The sequence below is a fragment of the Rhinolophus sinicus genome, linkage group LG01, assembly GCF_036562045.2.
Source record: "Rhinolophus sinicus isolate RSC01 linkage group LG01, ASM3656204v1, whole genome shotgun sequence".
NCBI classification, from domain to species: domain Eukaryota; kingdom Metazoa; phylum Chordata; class Mammalia; order Chiroptera; family Rhinolophidae; genus Rhinolophus; species Rhinolophus sinicus.
Window position 1 is genome coordinate 151,343,449 of NC_133751.1, and position 21,643 is coordinate 151,365,091.

The 21,643-nt window shown below is 37.3% G+C and overlaps 1 protein-coding gene across 1 annotated transcript in view; it reads right to left on the minus strand.

Moving 5' to 3' along the window:
* Nucleotides 1–21,643, minus strand: part of GRB14 (growth factor receptor bound protein 14) — a 56,196-nt gene that overhangs the window by 20,228 nt on the left and 14,325 nt on the right. The window contains exons 2-3 of the mRNA XM_074329175.1: nt 3,495–3,647; nt 1,555–1,661 (exon numbers count right to left, since the gene is read on the minus strand). Coding sequence (XP_074185276.1) covers nt 1,555–1,661; nt 3,495–3,647 — 260 coding nt within the window. The remainder of the gene's footprint in view (nt 1–1,554; nt 1,662–3,494; nt 3,648–21,643) is intronic.

The window sequence follows — 21,643 nt, forward strand, 5'->3', positions numbered from 1 at the left end:
AGAAATCCCTATGAATAAACAAATACAAAATGGAAAAACCGAAGGTAAGAGAAATTATTAGCTAAAACAATGTACATATTTAAAAGGCTACTCAGGGAAATGCTGATAGGAGATATTTATGTTTTTTAAGTAAATTACTAAAAACAACTTTAATTTAATGAGCCACAGATATTAATTAATTGGCATGCAAAACAGGCAAGTAGGTTTCTTAGTTTGAGTGCTTTCCAAGTTATTAAACCAAACCAATTAAATTTTTAAAAAGGGAGTCACAGAGGTCGCACTAGAAAAAGAAGAAATGTTTTAAAAACTGGAAACATTGCCTCAGTGGAGAGAAGAGGTCAAGGGCACACGCAGGACTATGTGATTCCAAAGCTCTCGTTTTTCTTGTTTTTATAATTTAACATTAAAGTAATATAACTGCATTATAGGAGAATTTGGAGAAGGAGATGGAAGAAAAACTGCAATCCACCACCCTATCCTAATTCAGTGGGGAGGCATTGAGAAGGACAGGGTGCAAGAAGAGTTGGGGTGCTGACGCCCTGCTGCTGCTGCCATTCACCCTAATATTCCGATGGGGTATTTGTGAAAACCCGGTAAGCTTATAAGTAGCTTTTAGAAAAATCTCTTGAGACTAATTATATTTTTAAAGTATTTTCAAGTGCAAATGTGAAATATAACCTATTAAAAAGCGCACAGCAAACGAATCTCTGACACCCAACATATTTACCAATATATTTAAGTACCAATATATTTAAAATAGTATCTATAATGAAAGTAGTAAAAGTTTTCTTCATTAAAGAATAATTGAGTGGGTTTGGGAATGCCTGGGACTTAGCTCAAACAGCAACCATTACAAAGATATTATTCAACATAAACCTGGTAACATCTATAGAGCTTCTGATGTGAAATCTGTTAATCTATCAAAAATAAGGTAAAATAACTGAAATTCTTTTATTTTAATAGAAATGTCTTGGAAAAGGATCACCTAAAGTTACTGCTAGTTTGGAAAAAATGAGCCCAATAAATGCAAAAGTAAGGAGATTTTTAATTAAACAATCCGAACTCTTAATTCAGCTAAGATATTTCACAATTCTAGTCCAATATTTCCATCATAGCTATTACAAATGTTAGTGCATGAAATATATTCTATATCTTTTTCTTTCATTTAATTATAGATATTTCATCACAAACAGCATTGAGGACACTTATCACAAAAGTTAATATTAAACATATGTTAGTAAAATGTCTAAATTAACTGGGAATTTGGATTTTTCAAAAGACTAACATATCTTTAAACACATCACAGAGAAAAGCTCTGCAAAGTTTCCTTTCATGATGCACATTTTTTAAATGTTTAAAACCCTTTGACAGTTGACCAAAACTGGGAAGAATAATATTGTTAGGGGGCCTTACTGATTTAGGGAATTCTTTATCCACATTTTGCTCTTTTCTGTTTAGTTTCACCTCCAGAAAAAATTAATCATTAAAGGCATAACATTTCAAAATCTGGGCATTTCTAAATATGGACCTTAAAGTTTCCCTTTATTGTATTACTACTTACATATTTTAATGAAAATATATTTTACCTGCAAAATCTGTGTGGGGGATATTTCACCATTGGTTTCAGTTGCAAAAGACAGCATATGCTCTGGAAAAAAATACTGACAAAAAGATACAGGTTACATTATCCCAAAACCCAAGCTAGAAAAAGATTAAACTATTTACAGCAATATAAAACAAACGTTCTTTAAATCAGTGTGTTGAAAATTCACCCCAAGTCCTTTTAAAAATGCCACTCCCTGGACTCTGCCTTCAGGTATCTTAATGAGGAGCTAAGAGTAGGGCCCAAAGTGCCCCAAACACCCTTAGTAGATGATGCTGGAGCAGAGAGATCCACGTACCTCAAGTTACAAAACATTGTCCTTAGGTTGACGGTGTGCTTGCTCCCATATCTCTTCCCTGTGTCCTGCAACCACTCTAGCAGGTACTAAAGGACCATCAAGTCAATTTTATAAAGTCAAGGCTCATAGAAGGAAAGGATATACTCAAGGTCACAGCCCAGTGTAGAGGAGCCAGGATTTAAATTAGGGCCAGGTCGCTAACAGTCCTTTCCACCTATGACTTTTCCAAACTTATTTAACCATAAAATTCACTCAGAGTTTGTCTGAAATAGGAATTCCTAGGCCTCGTTCCTGAAGTGTCTGATTCAGTAGGTCCAGGTAGGTCCCGGCCCCTCTCCCTCCCCCAGGTAATTTTTATGATCAGACAAGCTTGGGAAAATATATTCTACTATACTTCCTCCAGGACAGGGATTTTCAACAGCAGTTCTATTACTATTAACATTTGCTCAGATAATACTGTGTTGTGGGGGGCTGTCCTGTGCATTGTAGGATGTTTAGCTGCACCCCTGGCCTTCCTCACTAGCAGCCCTCCCTACCCCCAGTTATGACAACTAAAAACGTCACCAGACATTGTCTAATCGCCACCTCCCACCCCCAGTTGAGAACCACTGCTCTAGGTCTACAAAATGAACATACAACCTTGTTTACATTAAAAAAGAAAAAGATAAAACCAAAAACAAGCACTAACCCATATGTCTTTATGACTTTTAAATTCTTGCTTTTAATAAAGATTTACAATAAGAAAACAGTTTCCCTTCAAATTCTATTTAATTTTTATTAGGACTCTTATTTTCTTTATCAAAGATCATCCCATTATGTTTCTACTAATAGGTTCAAATAAAAGAGAACATAAGAGGTCTTTCAGGGTTTGAAAATATTCTATTATGGTGAGTATCATATATTTTTCATAAAGGATCACTTCAATCTAATTATCCATAACTTAGTATAAAAATATGCTACAGCTGCAGAGACAAAAACAGTTTAAAATAATGAGCCCAGAAGCTATTGTGACTTCTCCAGATCCCTAGTCTTCATTAGAATGTGATGTAACATTTATTTTTGTTTAAAGAGAACTACAGTGAAAATAATATTTACTAGACAATGCATTGCTCTTTATCTCATTTCTACTTAGCTCAATAATTATTGCACTGAAAACAAAATGATTTGGAACAGCAAGACTCATGTCAACCTTAAATTTCTGGATAAATTATAATATTCCTAACAATGATGAATCTGTTTTTAATTTAGAAATTTTCTTATCTAAATTTCCTAAATTCTGTTAAACTATCATATTTTGGAACCGGCTTGCGGATATCTAATAGTTCATTCCCTATATCAAATGTATTTTTTTCCTTAAAAAGCAAGAAGAAGCAATAGTTACCCAAAACTGTGTATCTGAACTTCTGTGATAATGTTGACTAATCATTGTTACAGTAAGAACAAATTGTGACTAATTTTAAAGGAACAGAATTCTTACCTACAATTTACCACATAGGGAATTCTGTTTTATTTATAGTGACTCCTTTCTTCCCATAAAATAAAATTTAACTAATTCATTTATTTTTCATAACTCTTAATGGGGATTTCACTTACCATTGGGTTTTTAAAGAATTCATATTTGGCATAATTTTTTCTAAAGTATAGCTTATTTTCTTCTTCCATTCCCCAGTTAGATAGCACTTCAATCACGAGCTCATGGTCTTCTATTGTTCTTTCTGTAAAGAATGTTTCAGTGAGAACTTCAACGGATGGGTGGATGGGTGGGTGGATGGATGGATGGATGGATGACAAGATAAGACAGGTATGTAGACAAATATCTATCTATCTATCTACACACACACACACACACACACATATAGATAGATATTTACATGTAAATTATAAGTTTGATAACAAATCTGCATTAACAATTATCAGAGCTATTCTTTTTCTCCACCTCGTCATGGTGACAAAATTAAAATATTTGCCTCAAGGTTGAACAATTCGGCCCATGAAGAGATTAAAAATTCTGAAAGGTTCAATATGCATTTAAGATAAATAATTTGTATAGTTGACAAAAATTAAAATAAATGCTATGAAAGGAAATATTAATGCAAGTATAAACAATTTTTTAAGAAACCTAATTTCTTGTGGCACTTTATACTTTTGAAACTAATGTTCAGGCAAATACATTTTTTATTAACAATAATTAGGTAGGGTGGGAAGGCACTTAAATGAAGTAAGCAATGACAACTTTAAAGAGGTGACCATAACATGCAAAATACCTATTTAATAAGAAACTGTGACATTCATAGCAGTACTATTCATAATAGCCCCAAAGTGGAAACTACCCAAATGCCTATCAACATAAGAATGAATATATAAATTATGTAAAAGCACACAGGGAATATATTCTACAACAACATGCAATTGTACGGATGAATTTTACAAACATAATATTAAATGAAAGAATTCACACATAAAGAGTACATGCTACATGATTCCACCTATATAAGATTCAAAACAATTAAAATAAATCTATGGTATTGGAAATCAAGGTAATAGGGATAGTGGGTAAGTGAGCGGGGGTATGAAGGGAACTACTGGGTATGGGAAATATTCTGTTAATCTGGTTTTTGGATACTCGGGTATATTCAATATGTGAGAATTCATCACACTGTCCACATATGGTTTGTTCACTTTTCTTAAGGAATGTCATACTGCAATAAAAAGTTAACGAAAAGTAACTGAAATTACTAACACAAAACAGCCAAATAAGGAATACAGAAATCCTCTGCTTGTTTTAGGTGCTTCTAGGACCTTTTAAAAAGTATTTGTGTCTCAGAAATTCAACACTCAGTAGTGATCTGTGACCTGTAACACCCAAACCCTTGAAAGTAATGTCATACTTAAATAGAGCCTTATTCATCTGAAAGGAGGTTTTTGTGAGCGTGCTCAATGAATATGGATGAGTTTGAGCTAAGTGTGTATCAACACTCCAGGTTCTGTTCCTAACTCCGACTGCTCTTTTTCTGTCTCATTGACTAGCTCCTGTAGCTCTTTCTCCCTCCTAAGATGCAGTCCTTGGCTCAACTCTATTCTTCCCTTCTCTAAACTAATTCATGCTCCCCTCTTCAGCCATTATGTTTGTCAAGTTCCTTGAAGTGAAGTCTTTGGCTACAGTTGCTTTCACTCACATTCCAGTCCTAAATGCTACACTTGCCACCACCTCAAACACAGTTTGCCTAAAACCAAAGTCAGTATGGCAGTTCCTCAAAATGTAAAATAATTCCAGCAATTCCACTTCTGAGTATACTCGGATAATCAATAGAAGGGAAAGCAGGGGCTGGAACATATATTTGTACACCAGTGTTCATAGTAGCATCATTCACAATAGCAAAAAGGTGGAAACATCCTAACGTCCATCAACAAATAAATGGATAAACACAATGCAGTATAGATACATAATGGAATATTTACCTTAAAAAGGAATGAAATTCTGACACCTGCTACAACATAGATGAACCTTAAAGGTATTGTGCTATGTAAAATAAGACAGACACAAAAGAACAGATATTGTATGATTTCATTTACATGAGGTACCTAGAATTGACAGATTCATGGACAAAAAGTAGAATGGTGGTTGTGCCAGGGATGCGGGGAGGAAGAAACGAGGAGTTTACTGGGTTGACAATTTCAGAATGAGAAGATAAAACTTTTCTAGAGATGGATGTTGGTGGTTGCACAACAATATACATATACGTAGTCCCAGTGAATTATACCCTTAAAGATGGATAAAATGGCAAATGTTATGTTATGTACATGTTACCAAAATTTAAAAAAAAAAAGTTATCTTTCTTTTACCCTCTCAAACTGCTTTTTCCTAAATCCTCCTATCTCCATTACATCTTTCTTTATATCTATCCAATATCCTCCACTCCTTATCCCCAGGCATCAGGAATTCTTCCTCTGAGTATCTTTCATACAACCAAGCCCCTACCATTCCCTCTATCACCATTCCAACTTAAAACTTCATCTTTTCTTAACTAATCTCCAAACCTCTACTTTCTTATTCTTCCCATCCAACCTGGACACTGATATCATAGCAAACCTCACAGAACATTTGTATCAGTGTGACCCCTGCTCAAAAAGCTTGCTTACTGCCCACTTGTTATGAGATAAATCTATGTATTCTGGCAGGTATAATTCAGTTATTCATCCATGTACTTGACAAACACTACTGAAGGCCTACTATGTGTCAGACATTCATCTTGGGGCTTGGAATCTTGTAGTCTACAAAACAAAAATCACTGCCGCGTGGAGCTTTCATTCTAATGGGAAGACATGGACAATGAATAAAATGTAAATCTTAAAAGGTGGCCATAAAAAATACAGAGGAAAAATAGAACAGGGAAGAAGGAGAGAGGAGGGCACAGAGGAAAGGAGTCCATTTTCAATAGCTTGCCGGGGAAGGTCTCATTGAGAAGGTGATGTCTGAACAAAGACTGAGAGAAGAGGGCATGAACCAATCACATTATCCAGAGGGAGAACAAGAACAAAGCTCTTGAGGCAAGAGCAAGGCTGGTATGTTTGAAGTACAGCAATGAGGTTAATGTGGCTGAAGCTGAGTGAGCAAAGGGGACAGGACCAGATGACGGGGTTAGAGAAGTAATGGTGATGCACAGGGGGGATTGGGTAAAGCCCTGCGGTCCATAGTAAGGATCTGGCTTTTCCTCTGAGTTAGATAACAAGTCATTCTGAACAGAGAAATATCATGAACTGACTTCTGTTTTCATTGGATCACACTGGCTGCTGAGTGTAGAACTGATTGTAAAAGGCTTAAGGGTGGAAGCAGGAAGACCATTTAGTCGAATATTATAATCAATGAGGGGAGAGACGATGTGGCTTGGATTAGAGTAGTAGCAGTCCACATATAAGTAGTAGGCAGAATCTGGATATATTCTGAAGGTAGAGCCAACAGGATTTGCTCACAAATCGGATATGGAATGTAAGAGGGAGGGTAGCTAAGGATGACACCAAGGTTCTTCACCTAAGCTCTTGGAAGAATTGTGTTGCCATTAATGAGTTCAGAGCACTGTGAGAGACACAGGTGTGTGTGTGTGGCGGGGGGGGGGGGGGGAGGCAGAGATCCAGCTGTCACTGAGCTATTGAGTGGGAAGTTGTATCCCTAACAATCTTTCTGTCCTTACTTTTGTCTACTTCTCAAACAAACCCATCTGGTATTTTCAAGCTTATGAAACACAGGTTCACATTATTAAACATACTATGTGCTAAGAACTATATATTGTTTGCAACTACAGTGGGAGAAAACTTAACGTATTAAGCAAGATGTTTGCTTATTTGTCTTACCAATCTGTGTTTCTTCATACCAATTATCTCTCTTTACCACTAAGAAAACAGCGTATGTCCTGCCCTCAAGGTACACTATTCAGAGAGGAAAATAATGACACAGATGCATTTTCTTTACTTTTGAGGTTCAAAGTAGATTTTATCCATCTTTGACAAATCATGCTGAGCCAATTCCCCATTGCCTGAGACAGGGACCCACCCTCTATTCTCTGGGAAAGGAGCTGGAGTTAAAGGATTAGTGGAGGAAAGAGCATAGTGAAGACTGCGAGGGAGCAAGATGGTAAGCAGATGGTATAGATCCCAAGTGACCCTGGATCCTTCCGCCTTCCAGAACTAGAAGGCTTTCAGGGTGAGGGGCTGACGGCAGTAAGTTTAATGGTGATGTGTGGCTCAAACCAGATTGGAGCCTTAGGAGGCCTTCAGCCTCACGCACAAGCCCCAAGACTAGCACGGTAGAGAAGCAACAGCTGAGTGCAATGTCGAGGCACGTGAGTCCATAGCCTCCCAATATGGGGAAAGAGCATTGCAACAGTACCAACTCCCCAAGAAGGAGCATGGAAGGGCCAAGAGAAGACAATGGACTTAAGGGCTTTATGTACAATCAATAAACTTGACAGGAGCAAGAGTTTCCAGAACATGAAGAGTGGGACAAGAGTTAGAAAAATATCCCACCTGGTACTTAAATGCCCCACAAGAATGTTGGAACAGTGAAAGTAGATCCAATCCTTCAATTGAAAATATTTTAAACGTGTATGTAACTCATTTATAGAACCTGACTTTATTATGTACCCCAACAAGACTGAGAACAATCCATAAAGTGAACAGATTAAAGTGTCTGTCATTAAGAAGGTACAAGACTGAGAGTCAAAATTAATTCAAGTTACAGAAATAAAAGAAGTTACATCCCTGTAAGTCTCAATCTGAGACCTTTTCCATTACTGTATTTAAACTGTATAATATTTGCAGTAGTCTGAATAATGGCTCCAAAGACATCAGCTCCTAATCTCTGGAAGTTGTAGATGTTACCTTATATAGCAAAGCCTTTCTAGATGTCTTTAACTTAAAGATATTGCAATGAAGAAATTATCCTGGATCATCCATGTCAGCCCTAAACCCAAATGTTAGTATCCTTATAAGAGAGAGACAAAAGAGATTTGACACAGACAGAAGAGGCGAGGACAATGTGACCACATAGGCAGAGACTCAAGTGATGCGGCCACTAGCCAAGGAATGATGGCAGCCACCGGAAGCAGGAAGAGGCAAGGAATGGAGTCCCGCTAATGCCCTCAGAAAGGGAATGGCCCTGCCAACTCCTTGATTTCATCCCAGTGTAATTAGTTTTCGACTTTGCCTCCAGAATGGCTAAAGATTACATTTCTGTTGTTTTAAGCCACCACATTGGTAGTAATTTGTTACAGCGGCCTTAGGAAACTAATACAATAATCTAATGAGCACATTTTATCTCCATTTTACAGAAAATTAAACTGAAGTTCAGAATAACAAACATGTCAGGACTTGAACAGCAGTCACGTGTCAGCCCCAAGTCCGAGCTCCTTCCCTCTGCACAGCATTGCCTGTGCCTTCACTCCAGTTCCCACAGGCAGGGTGGGGGGTGGGGAGGGGGTAGGGCGGTGGGGGGCATGGTGTGTGGGGGGGTTGTCCCTTGCACCTCTGCTGAGTCTATTTATATCCTGCTCATTCTTTCAGTATCACCTAAAATCTCTCATGTTCCTGCAGTTCTCATGTTTCAATCGCCTCAAATTCCTTTATTTTGAAATGTGTTAAATAAATATTTGCTAATTAAGTGAAAATAAACAACCACATTTTGAGTGGAAGGGGAAAAAAAAATAATGGGCAATATTTCCAATTATATCAGTTTTAACCTCACATGAAAGTAACACAAATCATATGCATTTGAACTGCACCCAAAAAGGAAATAAAACAAAATGGATAGAAAAACCAAACACATTTGAACAGCTATGACAAATGTGTAACAAAAGAACTCGCATAGTAATACGTGATCACCAAAGAGTAGAGCAGTCTAGTCAGGGTTTTACTGACCATATGCAAATAAAGCTCAGCATATCAATCTAGAAAGGAAAAATAAGGGATATGGTATCTACAGAAAATTTCACAGAACTATAATACCAATTGTGTAAATAACGTAAGTACTAACATTAGGGAAACATGCTGGTGATTTTAAGAAGAAAAATTTATTCAAATAAAGCTAGCAGAAACTAGAGTATGTAAGAAAGCAAAAGACATACTTTCCATGCCTTCAAAGAAGATTTCTGGTTCTATATATTGAAAATTCAGATAACATATAAGAAAACAAAATAAACAAAGTCCAGAGGATGAAATGCAGCCACAGGTTCTTACCTCAGATTCTCACTTGGTAACAGAGACGAAACTTTCTTATTACAGAATCTGGCTTTTTAAAATTGTATTATATTAAAGCAATCTTTTTAAATTTATGCATCCCCATCCCAATTTGGATGCACTGTCATATACCAGCTCCCAACCAAGTCTCATTATGGTTAAAGGATTAATGCTACAATAATCCAAATAACCCTAAGAGGCATATTGATGATCAGTTAATCACATCTTACGGAAAATTACTGTTGTTGTTTTTTTAAAGGCAGATATCTAAGTAAATATAGATCTTAATCGGGAGAAGGTTCAACATGAAGATATGAGATGCCTAAATGGATTATTTCCTCTAAGAGGAAAAGAAAAATGCTAAAAGGAGAGGTGAAAAGTCACTAGAGACCAGCTTTGTTTTGCCTAGGCCCAGGCATAAGACATCATAACCAAGAACTAAGAAAGGGAAAACAGAAACAAAGGAAATTACTAGTCTAGATGGCTTACAATACTTTCTCTTGACTCTTCTTCTTTAGTCCCATTCTTAAACCAAGCAGATTTTAACCAACTAAGTAATCCTACAAATTTATAATGTTTTTTTTTTTTCTTTTTAGGAGGGACCCATGCGGGGCCCATGCGGGGATTGAACCGGCAACCGTGGTGGTGTTATTAGCACCGCTCTCTAACCAACTAAGCTAACTGGCCACGCCTATAATGTATTTGTAAAATATCAAAAGAGAAACAAATCTATTCCATAATGAGGGGCCCTTTGCTGTAACATTTTAAAACAACAGTTTTACAAACTATTACCCAGATGCTTTCTGAGTTACCATTTGAGAAATGACCCCAGGTAACTTTCACATAGATTCATCATCATTATTTTAAAGACCTTATTTTTTAAACTTCATAAATACATCTAAAATACTACATTAAAATATCTCATTAAAACTTCAAAGATACATCTTTTTTTATTTTTGAAACTTTAGGCAATGGAAAGTGAATTACAATGATGAATACCACTCCTACAGTATGTAGGTAGGAAAATAGGAAAGACCATTCTTAATTCACTTCAACTTGGTAACCAAAAAGGAGGAAAAGGGGAAAGGAAGCTTCCAAGAGTGTAAAAAAAAAAATCTTTTTTGAAACAAAACAAGTTTCATATTGCTTTAAATTTATTTTTTGTTTCTGACAGATCAGTGAAGTCTTACAGTTACAGAATGAAATATTACCAAATAATGATGATGACATATAATTCTGTTTTCTACTTAATTTTCAGAAACTTTCTCTTTAAGGAAAAAAAAGAGAAAAAAAAAGTTTCTTCTGAAACTGTTCATTTAACTTCAAAGTCTTTTAAAAAATCTCAATCCTCCCAGTATGGAAAGTGTTCACCTGTGACCTTCTGCCTGGATTTCTTTGCTGAATCTACTGAAAGTACGGCACGGGGCTCAAATAGAAACCTGAGTCCCTACTCTTCTCATCACTTGATAAGAGAAGAAACAAGAGTGGCTTTTACCTCTGATTCACCCAGAAAACAATTCTTTGTATACCTTTGTTACAGGAAACTCCAGGAGACAAATGGTCCTTGTACTTCTCTGCGCTAGGTAGAAACTACATACATTTCGTCAATCTTATTTTCAGATAAAAATGAGCAACCTCTGACCAAGCAAAACAAAAACTGGAGAAGCAAGGAATAAAATAGGGCTCAATTTCTAAAAGGTTCCTTAACCTAAGAAAACTATTTAATACCAGCAAGATCCCCCAGAAAATTGCCACCGCCAAACTCAGCTCCTCAGGTCCATTAAGAGGAAAATTTTGACACTTCAGCTTGATGGGTATAAAGGCCTTAATGGCTCATTCTTCAGCAAATCGAAATCGTCCTCATATTAACTCGGACTGAATGATCACAACCTATATTCACAGAAAGCCTATTTTTCCATGAAGCATTTGCATATATATTATCTCAACCTAAAGAGCTTAGAAACAGCTTCCATACATTCTAAGTTACCTAATGCATCCTTCAAGGACTCAGAGTAAATTTCCATCTGGACATGGCCTGTGATTTCTTTGGCTTCTTTTCTAAGTCTCTTCCTTCTGTGTACATTGTATTGCATCCTCTGAATGCTTGATATAAATACCTTACAACTGAATACAGCTTAGTTCAAAAACCATTTATTTGTCCTAAATCCTAGGTTACAAAGACATACGTATACACAGAGTTCCAGCTCTGATGGAATTACTGTCTAGTTGTAATAACACGATCACTATGAATACAGTTGCAAAAATTAATATAGCAGCACAGAAGATAGGTGCTTGGCCCAACCTGGGGCTTCAGGAAGATGTCTGAGCTAAGTCTTTAAAAATCTCTTTAAAAGTTGAAAAAAAAGAATATCTTGAAAAGTTTAAAAATTGTGTTTATTTCTTTTTTTTTCTGATTACTAAAATAATATACTTCCATTACAGAAAATTTGAAAAACACAAACAGCTGATAATCACAATCCATCTTTAAACCTGTCAATCAGGAATAACACTTAACATTTCAGTATATTCCCTTCTTGTCTTTTCTCTGGTCTATATGAGTATCTGTGTATATATTTTTCACAAAATTTATAAAATATTGTTTACTTATAAACATATAAAAACACATACATATTTCCAAAATCTTGTGAAAAATATATACTTTTATTCAACCAGCATTATAATCTTACGTTTGCCCACATCAGTCATCAAAGGAAGAACTCCAAAACATAAACAAAAGCTGCATAACTTACATCCTATGGGTATACTGTAAAGTATAGCATTCCCCTATTATTATAGCATTAAGTTTTATTTTTCTAATTGCTATATAGTAAATAGTCCTGCTTCAATAGTCTTATACCTATTTCTTGTCCAAATCTGCTTGTTTCCCACACCCATCCATGGCATGTAGTTGTGGGAGCATCACCTCCCAGGACACAATTCATCACTTTCACTCCTAGTGCTTCCTGTACCGCTCTGTTATTTTCGGGATTTGCCATTTCTTAACGGATATATGAGAAAGGGTGGTGCCAGCAAGTGTCTTGATTGTCTAAGGGAACAGCTTCTGAACCGCAGAAGTCTGAGCCCAGGGACTGGGCATATGGAAGAGGCAGGTGTGTCTCCCTATCTGCTCTCAGATGGAAAGGGTAACTCGACTTCATAAGGCTGAGCACGGGATGCCTCCAACTGCCTCTCTCTCTCATTTCCCTAGATTATGTCGCGAGCTCAGCTGTCAGTCAGCTTGGATAGCTGAGGGTTTTCACCGTACTTTGTTTACATAGGTATTTTTAGGAAACAGCTAGTCGTTATACTTTGCTGACATTTTTTTATTAAAATTCCAAATAATCCTTGGAAGAGGCATAGCAGTTAGCCAGGTAAAAATGGTTGAAAAGGGATTTCCTGGGAATCTTAACAGCATGAGCAAGCAAAGCAAGGCATAGAAACCAGTGTACGCTGGCAACGAGAGACAGTTCTCTAATCTATAAATTAGAGGAAGGAGGGGTGAGGCACAGGGCGGGAGATAGGAGGGCGGCTCACGTCACAGGTGCTACGAGCCTTGCCAAGGACATTGGACCCTAATGCAAGGAGAATCTGGCCTGCATGCAGATGGGTAACTTTGGTACAATCAGAGGCCAAGGGAACAGGTGTAAGACTAACGGAATACGAGGAGAGAGATGATGAGACTTGAACTCCGGCTATAAGGACGAGTACCAAGAAGGGAAAATCAGCTGGACAAGAGGCAGCTTTAGTTATGAGCACTCTTTACTGGCTTCATATTTTTTATCTCCAACCTTAACATGCTACTAGAACACCAAGTCTCCTCAAAACTCAGGCCAGGCAGACAGAAGTCTCAGGAGAGAAGGAAGTGCAGTGCTACACGTCTTACAGGCGTCACAGTTATTTCTGCTGGCGATGAGGGTGATGGCAACTCTGACGGCTGGTGAATTCCAAACAGCACAGAAAGAACAACTACATATCAGCTCCAGACAACAACAACAACAAACACTTGAGCCTCTGTTGTAAAAGAAAAAGAAAAAAAGTGAAGTAGCAGCTTCAAAGCAGGTGGCTGTGAAGCATCCCTTCACTGCTGCTGTGCACTGCTTCTTTCTGAGAGAGATCACGTGGGTATCGCGGCACACATAAAAGTGGTATAAAAGCCTCCAGTCATTCATTTTGCTTATTAAAGCTACTCCACAATGATAGTCACAATAGAAATCTCAGCTGTCCCCAGCAATGACACTAAAATACAATTAATTCCTCTTGCTGAGGAGTCTAGAGGTATGCGCTTGAGGTACTGTGTTAATTGCCATGGCTTCATACCATGGCTTCAATTAGGGATCAAAATGGGAGCAAGACAAACACAGATCCCATTAAGTTCCAGAGGACTTAAAACTGAAGTTTTTTTCCCCCACCTTCCTCTTAACAATGATTATAAAAACAGAGGACTCCATCTGGGGAACTATAGTGACATCCAGTGGTTGTGAAGTAAAACACACCAGTTATAAAACAAGTTTTTATTACATCGTGAGACAAGGGGAAACATAGTTGTTCATATACTGATGTTTTACACTCAATGTTTATAAAATTGTGTGTCCAACTAGAAACTCATCATAACATCATCCACAGTGAGACAAATCAAGGATTCATAACAAAGTCAGGATGTTTAGCTGCCTTCGATGATTTATTCCACCTATTAAAATTCTCAGCATTCTTTATTAATAATTATGGGCAGAGGATATGAAATATTGATATTGTATTCAAAGTTCCAAATAGCATATTACTATTTATGTCGTGTAGAAATTCAAGAACAAGTCATTTGCAATGTGACCTTCTTGCTCAGCCAAAATAAATAGCTGGCTCTGCTATAAAGTGAACCAGGTTGGGTCAGTTTGATCCTGATAATTTCAATACTACCTTAGCAAAGATTTATCTGAAAATGTTCTGGAGGGTTCAAAATGCAAACTTATAACATGCAAGAGCGATAGAGATGGAAATTTAAACAGAGACGACCCAACAATAGAATCCCAGGAACATTTGCCTGATCTATTGGGGTGAGGAGAAACCAACAGGCTTTCAAGGAAAACACATACACTTTAGAATCTGACAGAATTTAGATCTGTGCAATATTTGACTCTGAGCAAGGTATTTCATCATTGAGTCTTTGTATTACTATATGTAGATGGAGATTAAAAAAAAAAAACATACCTTGCATAAAAACATACCTTGCAGCAGGGTTGCTATGAGGCGAAGTACTGAGAGCATCTACCAAGATTAATGTAAAACCACTCACTCAGTGCCTTGCACGTATAAGATACACATTAACATTAGCTATCACACACATGCATTCATAGTAAAAACACTAAGAAGACTGAAGTTTCTTTGGCCACAGAAAACATCACCCTGAAAACAGACTTTAGATTCCATAGACCTACGATATTTTGAATGTCAAGGGCTCCTTCTTCTGACGTTAGTAATTTGGAGTATGCTTTAATGGATCAGAAGCAACTGTAGCAGCTCATCTACTAACAACACAGAACGTCTCTGAAACTTTCCTAAGCTTATCTTGGACATTAAAGTGAACTAAAGTGCCAAAAACCTTCAACTGTTTTCTATCGCACAAGTCAAAATGTTCTTGCCTGTAAGGCTTCAGGACCTTGTAAACACTAAACCTTATCAATGTGCAGACTATAGGGTGAAGATAGTACAACAGGGCGTGCACAACTAGCAGAAGTAAGAGATGGGCAAGGATCAATCCAGGAAGACTCCAAAAGGTCAAACTCTGCCTTCTGGCCTTCTTAGCAGTATCCTTGAAAAACTAAATCAGATCACACTGCCCTCTGACTCAAAGACCTCCAGTCCCTTTTCCTCTGACTCAGTGTAATAGTCAAGTCCCCCCGCCCCCATGACCTACGAGACCCTCCAGGACCCAGCTCTGCAGCAGCTCTGTGAAGTACTCTCCCGTTACACCCCACCTTACTGACTCCACTCCAGACACATCGGCCTCCTGTCTGCTTCCTGAACATAAGCACATTGCCTCATCTGGGCCTTTCCACCTGCTGTTGCCTCTGTCTAGAACAATCTTCCATTTCACTGCAAGGCCTGCTGCTGTCGGCTTCAGGTCTCTACTCAAATGTCTCCGTCTGGGAGGCCTTTTCTGGTCCCTCCACTTGAAGTGCATCTCCCCCTCACCTCCCCATCCCCACCCTAGGACTCTGTCCCTCTTCCCTGCCTTCTTTTTCTCCACAGTGCTTATCATCACTTAAGGGACTACACATTTTAGTCACTTTTTTTTTTTCTCCCCACTAGAATGCAAACTCACAAGAGCAGTGCTTTTTTTCTAGTAGGTTTGGTACAAAATAGTAAATATTTACTAAATTGAGGAAGGCAAGAGGGAAAGGCAGGGAGAGTTCCTAGTTTATGTGGAGTCTGTAAAGTGAAAAAAAAACTAAAATACTCAGGATGTATTTTTTAGTGTACACACACAAAGAAGGTAGTCTACAAAAGTGAATGGATAGTATAATTAGAGAGTGTGTTAAAATAGAGAAACTAATAAATGTCATCTCAGTGTTGTAAAATTATGGATAATATTGTTTTCTTCTTGACATCTTTATTTCTCAGTTATTTACAATGAGCTGAATTATTTTTGTATCAAAAATATTTTTTAAGCTAACAGATACCACCCCCGCTCTTTTAGACTTCTTTTCACTGAAAATTCATTATGTCAATCAAAGAAAGGTCAAGAGTATCTCCTGAACAATACACAGAACTGAGTAGCTGGTCACCAAAGTTTTGACAAATAGTTTGTCCACGGGTTCACTGTATCAAGGACACTCACAGAAGATTTACAGGTCAAGGTGTTAGTGGTTCATTCTATGGACAAGGGCATCTGCAGCTACATATCCTACTTAAGCAGGGAAATCCACTCTAGTTCTTTTCCTTCATTTTAACATGCAAATGAAGAAAGTTACTTAATACCACTGAATAGATATTGCAAGAGTATTTATAACCTACAGACCCACAAAAATTAAATGTACATAAATAAACACATCAGTTTTATATATTATGCTGAGGAAGACCAACAGTGGTTATGCTCCTGTTACATTGTTAAATAAAGAATTGGAAGCCAGTAAATCAATTACACATTAGTATTTGGGTAGCGTTAGTGTCTGCAATGTTTCTACTGTTTTAAAGATATAATCTGAGTGAAAAAACAAAAAGTACACAAGTAGCTCTAGAACTAAATTTCTTTCTCGTAAGCTTTGGTCTAATGCATGGTTGATGAAGCTGTAAGACAATATTCTCACACCTTTGATTTTATTTCAGTGGTTTCCAGAAAATACAGTAATGGAGAAATGTATTTCTATTTGATGTCTAAAAGCTTAATTTATTATGGAGCTCAAATTAATTCTCAATGTTCCATTGTAAGCCTCTACATTAAAAGACTTGTGTGTTTTATTCCTTTATAGAATTTGCAGTGGTCTCAGTGAAAACTGCTGCTTGATTTACAGAGTAGATTTTTATTGCTGAACTTCGAGCCATTTGTTAAGGATACATTATAGTGACTATAACAAAAAAAAAAATGTTTAAAAGTCTCCCTGAAAGAAAAATGTAAGAGTATGAAGTATTGTATTTTATATATTACACTAATTAAGAGCTATGTTCCGACAAGCACAAGTAAGTGAAACAGTTTGGAGTACGGCAGATATCGACTGAGAGTTAACACCATATTTCTAGGAGATGAATTATCATGAACAGACATCAAATTAGTCACAAGTAGCAATGAAGAAAGTACAGGTGGGGCTTTTTCTGCCCTTGGGAGGGTGAGGCAGTAAGTCGCACTGCTCAGAATAGCATACTTTCAGAATTCAGGTTTTCTTGGCAGGTATAGGCTCAGCTGTCAAGATCAGCTGACGGATTGTAGTTCATCAACTATCAACTGGGGGTCAGAGAAGATGGGCTGGGGTTCAGATCTTTGTGGAGACTGTCGAACTACAACATTCTTTTCCACAGGCTTCACTCTGGCTTCTCTCTGAGGTTCTGACATATTCTAGGACAATAGTCTTCAAATTGGAAGCACAGAAACACTTTTTGAAGGGCTCAGAAAACGCAGGTAGTTCTAAATGAGCCCCTTTTCAGAATCTTTTAAAAACAGATCCGCCTAAGAACACACCTTTTCTGCCAATATCACCTTTATGCTAATTCATAAAGCAAAGGTAAACTTCTCATCTGAACTGAACCTTACTTTGGCTATTGTTCTGGGGTGTAAACTGTCTATGCATCAAACAAAGGGAACATTTTATATATTCGTAGCTAGCTTTGCAAGAAAGTGAATGACCCGCAACTAGATATAAAATTCTCAATTCTTCCAAAACAAATAGACGGAATTAATTCAGCTGTCACTGACAAATTACTTAAAATAACTTTAATGATTTATTACTAAAAGATTTTTTGTGTGTTTTTTTTTTGGTTTTTTTTGACATATACCATATTTTGCCATATATAACGCACACTTTTTTGCCTAAATCTGTGAGGGAAAAATAAGGGTGCGCATTATACAGGGGCAGATCTAATTGTTTTTAATTCTTTTATCTATGCTTATGAGTTTAAAGTGCAACCTTAGAAATCTATAACAATATCCATATGCAAAATAATACCCTGGAATAAGATAATCAGTTTTGTTGAACTTACGATGAACTTGCAACTACGAAGAGTTCTTGGCCTTCTATGATGCATGAATATCGTAAATGTGTTACTGGTACATAAAATTTCTTATATCTTGTATCTGTTCTTGTGTTTTGTAATTATTTGTTACATAAAATTTCTTGTACCATAATATGTTAAAAAAATAAATGCTAAAATTCTTTTGTAATACAAAAACCAAGTACTAAATATAAACAAATAAAAATTTGAATTAAAAAATTAAAATGAAAGATTTTTTCCCCCTGAATGTTTGGGCCAAAAACATGGGTGCGCATTATACACAGCAAAATATGGTAATACGAAGCAGTTTATGGTACGGTAAATAACAGCCCCCAAAAGATATCCACATCTTAAATCCTGGAACCTGCGAATGTTACCTTATATGGCTAAAAAAAATGACTTTGTAGATTGAGTTAAGGGTCTTGAAATGAGGAGATTATCCTGGATTATCTGGGTAGGCCCTAAATGCTACTGTTCTTATAAGAGAGAGCAGAGGGAGATTTGACACAGACATAAGAGGAGAAGGCAACATGACCATAGAGGTAAAGATCTTAGTGATGGTGCCAACAGCCAAGGCATGAGCTGCCACCAGAAGCTGGAAGAGGCAAAGAACAGATTCTCTCCTAGAGCCTCTGGAGGAAATGCATTCCTGAGGACACCTTCGTTTCAGCCCAAGAATCAGTGATACTGATTTTAGACTTCTGGCCTCCAGAATTGTGAGAGAATAAATATTTGGTTGTTTTAAGCCACCCGGTTTGTGATAATTTGTTACAACAGCCACAGGAAACAAATACAGAATTCAAAGAATTGAATGGCATTGCCGTAACTTCTTCCTTTCTCAACTACTTAGTATGGGAGCATGTTTTCCAACACTAATATCTGTAAAAATGAGAGAGGAGAGAGAAAATTGTTGCCAATCATGTCTCACTCTAGGAGAAGAATGGAAATGAGTACAAGAACCTACGGGAGAGGAAAGCCATGAAACAAAATGAGTCTTTGTCCCTGAACAACCACAGGAAAGGTGCCCAACTAGGAACCCCCGTATGATACTTTGACATGAACAAGAAATACATTTTTATTATGTTAACTCACTGTGAATTTGTACCTATCTATTAGAGCAGTTATGTTACCCTAATTTATACACAATTAGAGTTTTGCATACAGTACTCCCCTAAACATTTACCAAGCTGTGCTTGCTGCTAGAATTTCCACTATTAATTATGTTTCATTATATATTGCCATGACAATAGTACAATAGTAAGATCTTACAACAGTAAGATCAACACACACACCCAAAAGTGGGAAATGGTAAGACAATTCAACATAATACATCTGTTACAAAAACATGACATTTGAACATCTTTAGCAATTCAAACAAATGCAAATTAAAATGATTTATCAATTCTGTCCTATCCATTTTTAAATTATACTTAATGACAGTGCAATAACAGTTGCTCTCTTACAACGAAGGTAGTGATATAAATTGGAGAACTATTTTGTACACCTATTGGAAAGTATTTATCAAAAATATCAAATTTCTTTACTTTGACCCAGCAATTCTACTTAAGCAAACTATCTTAATAAGTCTGTCCTAAATGTGGAAAATGACGTTAGGCATAGACATGTCCAGCAAAGCATTGCTATAATTCTATCATTCTAAAGACTCAACAAGGAAAGAATGGTAAACTACAGTACTTTCACAGAATGGAATATTAGATGGTCCTTACAAATGTTCTTCAAGGAAATGGTATAAGAACTTTCAAAAATTCTTCAGTAAAATAAAATCAGTAAAACAAAAGTATATGTTACGTGGTACAGTGCAAACTTACTCATTGAATTTGGCTACCAGGCACTTACCCCTCTTTTAAGAGTACTCTGATTGCTTTTTAGAGCACCACCCCTCCCCTCACCATCAGTCTTTGTGATTCTGGCTGCTCCACCTTCAGCTAGAGATGGTGTGCTGGAGCTGCTGGAACAAGCTTGTAAGGACTGATTGTTAAAATTTAGAAACTTTGCAAGCCAGGCATCTTGAAATCTGCCATGGTGGGAGAGTACATATACCAAAGACATTGACAGATACTACAAAAGTGGCCTTTAAAAAAAATCTTTTTTTAAGCCAGTTTTCCAGTGTACCACTGACTCGACTCCCGATAAAACATGTGATCCAGACTGATCCATCAACACCTCGAATCCCCATGGCAACAATGAGTCCTTCAGAGATGGGTATATTACCTGATCAGAGCCAGTCAGAACCAATCTGGTATTGGTCCACATAACCATAGGGTGAGACCTCTTTTCTACTGGGCAGATGTGGGGTAAACCTGCTACAATTCATAAAGACAAAGACTGTGGGAAAATGGGGCCCAGATGGAGTTAGCCTTGCCAAGAGACGAAAAGAGTTCTGAAACTGTCATTGAGCCCCTGGATCAAGGATCACTTGAATTCTTTGTGTTTTTATCATATGTGTGCTGATGCCATGAGCTTGTAGAGGTAACACCCACTTACTTATCTCCCTAGTTCTAGCCATGGACTCCTCCAACTCATTCTCCATACCGACAGCAGAATAAACTTTCCAATAGCCAATCCAATCAGGTCACTCTGTTATTAAAACTCTTCATTAGCTCCTCATTGTCCTAACTCAAGCAGCTCATTGAGTTTATTAAGACCCCAAGTAAGGTACAGGTCATTTGCTCAGTGATTTAATATAAAGCCATCACAGACAGAGATGGTTGTTACCTTCACAGAGCTTCAAGTCTAGCAGGTAAGTAGTATTAAAAACAATAAAAGCACAGCAAGTCACTAAATTATAAAATAGGGGTTAGGAGAGGCCCAAAAGACACCTGGGGAAAAGCAATATTTAAGCCAAGAATTAAAGGAGGAGTGCGTAGGAGTTAGGCAAGGAGAAGGCAAGAGCATTTCAGGCTAAGGGAGCAGAAGCTGTGCAAAGTCCCTGGGACTTGAAGGAGGAATTTGGCAGGTTCTGAGGATTAAGAGGAGTCAGGGATGGCAGGAACAGCAAAGAGGGAGCGTAGTCCTAAGGAAACGCAGCGCTAAGCATGACGGTAATGACAGAGATGGAAGAACCTAAAACAGAATTGACTTCAGAATCACCAAGCTTACAAGTGCTAAACAAACTCATGGACATGAATACATCTGACAAGGGAGAAAAAAAAAAACAGTAACAAAAAAAAAAGAATCTAGGGCTGACCTAAGAAATTCCAATATTTAACAGTGAGCGCGAGGCAAGAAAGCCTGAAAGATAAAGTGAGGTAGGAAGAGAACCAGGGGAGTGGGACCTCATGGGATAAAGTCCAAAC